We start from the raw sequence: 8,882 nt of genomic DNA, 5'->3' as shown, positions 1-8,882 counted from the left end.
CTCCTTGTTGGGTTCGACACTCTTACTTATCAAAAACTGTTGCGATCCCCTATACTTGTGGGTTATCATGTAACTATTAGGTATAACCCGCCCAGGAGGGGCCGGGTCATCCCTATGACGATTCATCACAATGAAGCCCAAGATCATACGGCAGTTCATAGATAGGCTTGGTAGAGGGCCTAGACCCGAAGGCGGCTTAAGGCCCATGGATATAAACCGCCGTGTATGTAAACTTGTATTGTAAGGCACGTAAGAAAGGTCACCGAGCCGGATACGCTGTATAAGCAGGCCGGGACTCTGTAGCCTGCAGGGCGTCAACCCGTGTATATAAGGGGACGACCTAGCGGCGGCTTAGGACAAGAAACAACAGATCGAGAGCCGGGTCAAGCGTATTCGCTCCTTGCTCATCGGAACCCTAGCAATACCATCTACAAACTAGACTAGGCTTTTACCTTCATCGTAAGGGGCCGAACCAGTATAAACTCCTCATGTCCTTTGTCCCGGTTAACCCCTTTAAGCTAACCTCATCGCGATGGCTCCACGACTAAGTCCTCACACTAGGACATATGCCGTGACAATTCCACGACAGTACCCCCGGTGTATATACAAGCCGTGGGCTTTAGTCAGAGGCACTATTACCAGCCTTAGGGTTTAGAACACAATCATACAATCTCGAGGTAAATCATCTTGTACTATGTACTCCATCACATCAATATAATCAAAGCAGGACGTAGGGTTTTACCTCTTCGAGAGGGCCCGAACCTAGATAAACACTGTCTCCCTTCGTCCCCTGTTACCATTGTTCCTAGACCTACAACTCGGGACACCCTACCCGAGATCCGTCGTTTTTAGCACCGACATGTATTGGTAGAGTATAGGGGTGTACAATGGTGATGATTGATTGAGAGTAATCTATGGTTCTCATCGTTATTGACTAGCCTAACCCCGACTTACATGGATACATGAGTCTAGGGTTTACATGATCATAGTCAGTTAGGGTTATGGAGGAGACATCCTGGACGTCGGTTTCCTTATCATATGCTCCAAGTTTTCTGAGCCCTCCTCTCTATTAGGCCCATAGGCCGAGATGACGGCCCATGGCATAAAACGACCTAAGGGGCCTCGGGACAGCCTACTTAAGCCGACTCTAGGTATGGCGAGGCACCCTTGGGTCATAACACCATTAACATGCGCCTGAATGATTCACCAAAATCAGGTCCGCGGCCTTGCAGGAGCGCATATTCCTTTAGTCATTTTCTTTCTTGATTTTTTGACCTGAAATTTTATGAGTTAGAAACCTAGTCAATTTAGATCATGATCACAGCATGAGACTATTCGTTTCTCCTACTTACATGACCTATCAACCAGCACCAAAGATGCACCAAATCGAGTCAGGGTTTCTCCTTGCGCCGTCATCGTAATCTACTCCATCCCGAACGCCGGTGTGCACCGGCGAGCAGGACATCAGGTCTCCAAAATCTACCACCTTCTAATCCTTCATCGGGAAAGTGCGATTTAGGTTTTCAAGAAGCAGTACACGCGACCTCTCAGGTTTGTCACCACGGGTCATCTTCCTTTAAAGTCACGTAGCGCTGCATCCCGCTGTCTCCGTTGCCGTCTGTTTCGACCTGTCTTCGCCAACATTGTTGTCAACGACATCGCATGTGCAGCAAAGAGAATTACTTCATCTATCTGTTTTCTATATGAAAATGTTTTGTGTAAAATTCATCAAACTTCTGCTTTTCAAAATTTTGTCATGCCATACAAAAGCTTCAGCTAGCCCCAGTAATAAAACAAAAAAGCTGAGGTACCTCGCTGGAAATGTCCAAACAGAATCACCGAGAAACCGCCGTTTCTTTGGCCCCATCAAACCGCTATAAATTCCTTCAAAGGGGAAAAAAACCTAGAAATTTCGCCGAGAGAGTGGAAGCCCCGGTGGCGCTCGTCCGTTCCCCCCTTCCTCATTCGGCTTCTCAGCTCGAAAACGCGAGCGCCAAAAATCCCCCGCGCCGCCAAAGCGGCGGTTGGGGTTCCGGCCTCCGCTTCCCCCGCCGCCCCGCCCCACGGTAGCCCCGCCGTCGCGCGCAGATCCCCGAGGACCCCCAGCCTCGCCGCCCGCCGTGTCGTATCGGCGGACTCCCTGGTGAGGCCCCGGAATGCTTGCCCTCGTCGTTTTATGACGCCGGTCGACGCAGGACCGTCGGTTCGGGCTGATCTCTCCGTGTTTTTGATGGGTTATTAGTGGGTTCTGTTATGCGCGAGGATGATTTCTAGGCGGCGGCCGGTGGGATGTGGCATGCCCGGTCTTTGACGGCCTAGGGTTTGGGGGCGGCCCTTCGGGGTATCCAGTGATGGTGTGGGGGGTAAGAGCGAGTTTTGGTGGGTACGGAATGGTGGTTTCGCTAGGCGGTCGGGATGCGGAGGCTTGGTCGCGCCATTAATCGCCCCATTAATTGGCGATCTGTTGGTGGGTGATTGGTGTTGATTTTTTTTCATGGTGTTTCTTGGTTCTTGGATTCTGCGAATCGGAGTGGCATCTTCATGCCATTTGTTGAAAGCGGCATGACGCATTTCCATGCCGTAAATCTGAAGTGCATTTTGTTGATGTTATAAAAAATGGTAGAACTTCTTGGTTGCTGGATTTCAAGTGTTGCACTTGGGTCATGTTATAGATCTACGGCTGCAGTGAACGAATATGAGCTGGTTACTGTATTTTCTAGCGAGGATTAGCGTGCACTGTACAGAATGTATTTTGAATCTTTGTACAAAAAGGTTTAACACAAGGACATCGTGTACGGCTGCATTGAGCGGATATGAGCCGATTACTGTATTTTTCTAGTGAAGATTAGCTTTTACAGAATGTATTTTTAATCTTTACATAGGAGATTAGCTTGTACATGATGTATTCTAAATCTTTATGTAAAAGATTAACACACGACATTGTGTGATTAGTGTAAAAGTTATAGGCTGGAGTTGAAGCAATGTTATTCTTCCATTTGTTGTTCCATGACTTTCATGCATTTTTTTTACAAAAGTTACTGTACCCATGAACCAATGCTAGTATCAATTAACACTACTGTACATTACCCGCTCCTTGTCTTGTGCTTCATATATGCGGTGCATGGCTCTTGATGGCTTAGAGTTTCTCCTGAAGGAGAATGCAGTAACTGTTGTTAAATTTTGCAGGTGTGGAACGAATTATTCGTTTTGTAGAGGTTGTATTACAAGGACCAAATGCCTCTCTTCAAGAGGACACCTTTCTTCTTACTGGACCCACCAAAGGACTTGGATCCCAAGGAGAAGGTGTTCCAAGTTCGATTTACTAAGGAGATATTTCGAGATTACCAGTATCCTCTTACATATAACTGTTCACAATTAATTGATCTGTACCTGATATAAATCATAATTTCCAAACAAAATATGACATTTTGCAGCTTTTATGTTTGCAATAGACTATGTTGCAGCAACAGTGTGCATCCTTGACTATTGATTAGGGAGTACCTGAATAGGTTGAACCTTTACCGTAAAAGGGTTTGGACATGTAAGGTGTCTGGAAAATCTAATTTAACCTATGAGGAAGCTTTGGTCTCAGAGCAGCGGTCTGCAGAGAAGGCTCAACAGTTGCCAAGAGAGCTTATGTCTCCTGTTCTCCAGATGATCCAATACAGTAGGGCCAAGCTTTTCCTGATTATGACATTATCGGCACTTGTCATGATTATAATGTTTCAGTCTCGCTATAATCCTTATTTCTTTATGATGCACATTGTTGGCCTTTGAAAAAGAAACGGTATAGCATTTTGTTATGTGTATATCTAGACTAAGTTACATTTAGGAAATGTTTTTTTAAAGGCCATTGAGCTAATGCTGTTTGTTTGACATTGATTATCTGTGGCATCATTGCATGTTTAGAATTTTATGCTGGTAAGGAGTTTCGCGTGTTTGAGATTTTCTGTTTATATTCACTGACAAGTCCCACTTGTTTTCATCAGTTTTCTTTTGGATTGTTCAGACATTCTTTCTGGATAAAATTGATGATATGTTCTCCTCCATTGATTCATCACATTTGATTTCTCATTTTATGTGTGCACTGTAATAAATTTCCAATTCAGGGCTGGCAATCTATCCATGCGACTGACAGTCTGGCATATAGGTTTACTGCACATTTAGTTAGCTGTGTCATCTGTATACTGTTAATAATCTGCAGTGAGGCTATTTTTCACGCTGTCGCAAACTATCGTTTATGTCTATGATATTTTCATATGCTACATGTTATTCTATTTAGTGAAGAACGCGGAATATTTCTAGGTGAGAATATTTGTGTTATATTTTTAAGGCCGGATACACTGCATTTGCTTCAGGTACACTTAACTTAACTGACCTTGTCAACAAGATATATGGCAGTCTGCAAGAGAATCTGTTTGAAGGATTAGAATTACATGCTAAAAGAGATGGTTCGGAGGCTGCTTGCAAGATTCTGAAGGTTATAGGTTCAGGTAAAACCACAAGCTATGAGGTGGGCTGGATTGGTCAAGACAATGCAATTACCAGCACTTCAGTTCTCAGAGCCGACGATCTAATTCGCAAGAAAGCACCTTGTGGTCGTAATATGCTCAAGATTTTTGTCAGGGAATCAACATCACAAAACTCTCCATGGATCGTACATATGAATCTTGCAAAGAAATATGGCATACCCACTGAGCCTCCAAAAGACATGATTGTAACCATCTTTTCTTGTTTCCTTTATTCTCTCTCTTATTATTATGATCCTAATACATCATGGCTTACAGGATGGTGAAGGATTGTCCAAAGCAAGGAAAAGACTAGCGAATGGGACTGCAGAAGATGCCAGCAAAAGGTCAAAGAAAGGTGAATTAAGCAGATATTCATGTCATCTCTTTCACTTTGTATTTTACCATGGGTTTCATTTTACTACAGGTTTGACTGGCTTCTTATTGTTCACTTTCCATGTGACTTTCAGATGAGGAGCAAGTAGTACCAGTTAAATACCCAATCGATGATCTTTTAGTAAAGCCGGTGGCAGATGACCCTCTTTTGTCAAAGAGATGCCCAGCATCCACAGATTTCAAAGTCCCTATAAGTTCTGTGGGAGATCTCCTGATGGTCTGGGATTTCTGCATGTCTTTTGGGAGGCTTTTATGCTTGTCGCCGTTTTCCTTGTCAGATCTGGAGAATGCAATTTGCCACAAAGAAACCAATCTTGTTCTTCTTGTGGAAATACACACTGCACTTCTCAATTTGCTTATTAATGATGAAGGCGAATATTTTGAGTTTATCCAGAACAAGAACAGAAAATCAAAGGTGATTTCTTCTTCTTATTATTCAAAATTTAAGTCTGGGCGAACGTGTACCATATTCTGTTCCCTGAAACATGAATCATATTGTATGTAGGTATCTCTAGTCACCTGGAAGGAGTATCTATGTGATTTCATGGAAATGACAAGTATCTCCAGTAACATATCAACAGTACGGAGGGGTCACTATGGTCTTGTTCCCACTAGCCTGAAACTTGAAATCCTACGGGAATTGGTAGATGAAGCCATTGCAACTATTGCTGTAAAAGAGAAATTAGACGAACGCATTGATCAGCAACATGCACTTGCAGCAGAAAAAAGAGAGATTGCTAGAAAGAGTAAGGAAGAGCAGAAGCTGATCATGGAAGTGGCAACAGAAAAGGAAATGAATCAGGCAAATGCTGTACAGGATGGCAACGAGAATGTTAATAGCCAGCTTGTGGCAAAAGAAGGGAACGAGAGGAAAAACGCTCCCACCAGCAAAATGGGAGATGCGAAATTGCATCTGGTGAGAACCTATATCAGTATATCTTTTAAGTTTAATCCATGTAACAGAAAAGGAAATGAATCAGACAAATGCTGTACAGGACGGCAACGGGAATGTTAATAGCCAGCTTGTGGCAAAAGAAGGGAAGGAGAGGAAAAACGCTCCCGCCAGCAAAATGGGAGATGTGAAATTGCATCTGGTGAGAACCTACCTATATATCAGTATATCTTTTAAGTTTAATCCATGTAACCTTTTATGCACACATGTTAATTCTTACATATGTACATGCATGTCTCTGCTGAAACTGTTCATGAAAGTGCTTCTCTCTGCTTATAGGGGAGGCATCTGGAGAAAGAACTACTGGACCAATCAGTACGAACTAGTCCTCTTGGAAAAGACAGATACTATAACAGGTATTGGTTTTTTAGGCGTGAAGGAAGACTTTTTGTTGAAAGTGCAGATTCCAAAGAGTGGGGGTACTATAGCACCAAGGAAGAGGTGATTGTTTGCTACTGTATAAATTTCTTTGCTTCCTTTTCTATGTACAACAATCTATGTTAACTCTGCAATTAACAGCTTGATGCGCTCATTGGGTCTTTAAACATTAAAGGCATAAGGGAGAGAGCACTCAAACAACAGCTTGACAAGTTCTACAACAAGATAAGGTATGGAACTGAAAGTCTTCTATTATTATATTCTTTAATTTATCTCGTACTATTGGACTGTTTTTGTGGTGTGGTGATTGCCTTCTGTTGATTCTTAGAATAGAGATGTAGGAGTAGTTGACACTAGGAAGTGCAGATCATCACATTTTATATCCAATATCTTGAATCTATCCTAGTTTCTGTTCTGTGCATTTTACGATCTTGTCCTCTGTCAACCTTGCTTTAATGAACATTGCACTTCATAGCATTAGATTGGTCTAACCAATGTGAATGATAGTGCTTTTATTGTTTAGCGCAATTTTATTCCTTTGCGATGATATTTGGCTGTATTATAGAAGGGGGTGTCATAAACCACTAATTTTGTATTCTGGATCTGGAAGAACTTGGCACCAAATTTTGTGACATCGCTGAAAACTGGTCAGGCCATGCTGACCTATTTTTTGTGAAAGGGCTGGTTCAGGGCCTAAATGATGCCCTTTGATTCCTTTGAAATAGATATCTCATTACATACTTCCTCCGTCCGGAATTAGTTGTCGTCCAAATGGATGTATCTACACTAATTCCGGGTGGAGTAGAAATTATCCAAAGTTTCCAATGCCAAACCATGGAAATCTCAAAAAAGAAAAATTAGTGCCCAGCGTTCTTCACTGAAAATGAAATGATTTTTTTTTTCTGTCCATGCAAAACTGTTTTCCAGACCGCAACTCATTGTTGTTTATTTCACTTGCGCATGTTTTTCTGTCTATATGAATAAGTATTCTTTTGCGTTGCCCTTGTACCTACTGTTGAGGACAAGAGCTGGCTTTAGGTTCGCAGAAGCAAAACTAACAAGTAGCTTTCCCTTTGTTCGTGAATATAGTAATGCTGTGGAGAAGAGATTGAAGGAGGTGACACATCAGTTGTTAGTTGAAGAGGCTGTGTTGCGGCGTTCATCTCGTGTACATGCTCATCCAAAGGACAGCCCTTCTACGTCATTCCTCGAGTATGTCAACACATGGAAGCCTGTTCAAAAGAGAAACAGATCGAAAGATGACCGAGCTACTTAGTTGATAGATGGATAGGCTACTTTTTGTATGGCCTATTTGTTGTCTCAACTCTGAACCGTAGTAGGGGTTCATTTCTTGCGCCAAATTTTCGGAAACTAAGGCAGTCGAACTGGAGCTGCATGTAATTTGACCCCTGGTAGAGTCGATGTTTTCTTTGTTTCTGTAGTTGGTACTGAAGTGGCGATGCTGAAAACAAATCGTTAGCTAGGAATCTGTTCTATGTCGTGGATTTGACAGCTTCCACGCCCTTTCACAAGTGCAATTATTATGTAGGAGTATGTCTTCAGTTTTCCATGGCTGACTGTTGGATGTGTGCTGGCTCCTAGCTACGCTTTAGGGCGTGTTTGGTTGCTTGCGTAGCTACAGGCTGCATTGCATGGGGCGTCCTGGGTGAGCCTGGCCTGGTTGGGCTGATGCAAGGATGAGTAGAGATGGGTGTTTGGTGAACTTGCATGATATTGCTGCACTACGAGCAGGTTTTTCTGAATTTTGTTGGGCTTGACATATCATTGTTTGCTAGCTACTTCAGCGACAGATGGCTAATACGTAATCCATCGCTCGAGCCGCCAATCATGACCAAAACTGCACTGCTCCAGCTATCTCGCACACTTGAACTGAAACAGAGGAGATAGATTGGCCGAGTTGTGCAGACTCGACCGATATTGCCGCGAGTCACCGTGCAAATGCAACCGATCGTTTCCTTCAGTGAGGAACGCTGTGACGCAGCAGCGCCGGGCGACGAGACCCGGAGCTCGGCGGCTCCAGACGGCAGGACGAGGACGGCAGCAACGATGCTTGGTCGAGGTCGACGGTGGCTGCAACGCTTGGTCGACGACGATGGCGACGGCACTTGGTCAAGGACAGCGGCGGCGGCGACGCTTGGTCCAGGACGACGACGACGCCACTTGGTCGAGGACGGCAGCGGCTACCCTTGGTCGAGGACGACGGCGAAGACACTTATCGAGGACGATGGCGGCGCGCGGCTACCCTTAGTCGTGGACGACGACGGCGACAGCACTTGGTCGAGGACCACGGCGGCGGTCGACGACGACGACGACGTTTGGTCGAGGACAATGGCAGCGCTTGGTGGAGGTTGAACGAGGACAACAGAGTTTGACGAGGGCGGCGGCGACCGTTGGTTGAGGACGACAACGGCGGCGTTTGGTTGAGGACGACAACGGCGGCGTTTGGTCTAGCGGCAAAGAGATGAAAGATAGTAGAAGAAAAGCGAACGAGCCAGAGCCTGCATGCGAGAAACGCGAGATACTTGCGTTTTCCTCGGCCTGGCTGGGAGGCCTCCTTTTACATCCACGGACCAGGCTCACCAGCCCATGCAGCCTACCAAACCATCCAAATTTTACATGGCGGGTGC

At 44.5% G+C, this 8,882-nt stretch overlaps 1 protein-coding gene across 1 annotated transcript; it reads left to right on the top strand.

The window, feature by feature from the left end:
* Positions 1-1,897: 1,897 nt before the first annotated feature.
* On the top strand, positions 1,898-7,802 carry LOC125538361 (DDT domain-containing protein). Its single transcript, XM_048701620.2, has 11 exons — positions 1,898-2,143; positions 3,187-3,347; positions 3,495-3,667; positions 4,359-4,717; positions 4,788-4,866; positions 4,979-5,319; positions 5,410-5,820; positions 5,900-5,998; positions 6,136-6,297; positions 6,376-6,464; positions 7,324-7,802. The coding sequence occupies exons 2-11, from the start codon at positions 3,235-3,237 to the stop codon at positions 7,508-7,510; spliced, it is 2,013 nt and encodes a 670-aa protein (XP_048557577.2). The 5' UTR covers positions 1,898-2,143; positions 3,187-3,234; the 3' UTR covers positions 7,511-7,802.
* Positions 7,803-8,882: the final 1,080 nt, after the last annotated feature.

This window comes from Triticum urartu, chromosome 2A (genome assembly GCF_056163025.1).
Source record: "Triticum urartu cultivar PI428250 chromosome 2A, HENAU_Tu73, whole genome shotgun sequence".
Classification (NCBI taxonomy): domain Eukaryota; kingdom Viridiplantae; phylum Streptophyta; class Magnoliopsida; order Poales; family Poaceae; genus Triticum; species Triticum urartu.
This window is presented reverse-complemented; position numbering and strand designations above follow the sequence as displayed.

What these genes read in the sequence shown, in the direction of transcription:
- LOC125538361 (XM_048701620.2), top strand. Translation starts at nt 3,235, where the DNA reads ATGCCTCTCTTCAAGAGGACACCTTTCTTCTTACTGGACCCACCAAAG. An exon ending in GAGATATTTCGAGATTACCA is followed by an intron (nt 3,348 to 3,494) that starts GTATCCTCTTAC and finishes ACTATTGATTAG; the next exon opens with GGAGTACCTGAATAGGTTGA. An exon ending in GAGATGCGAAATTGCATCTG is followed by an intron (nt 5,821 to 5,899) that starts GTGAGAACCTAT and finishes AATGCTGTACAG; the next exon opens with GACGGCAACGGGAATGTTAA.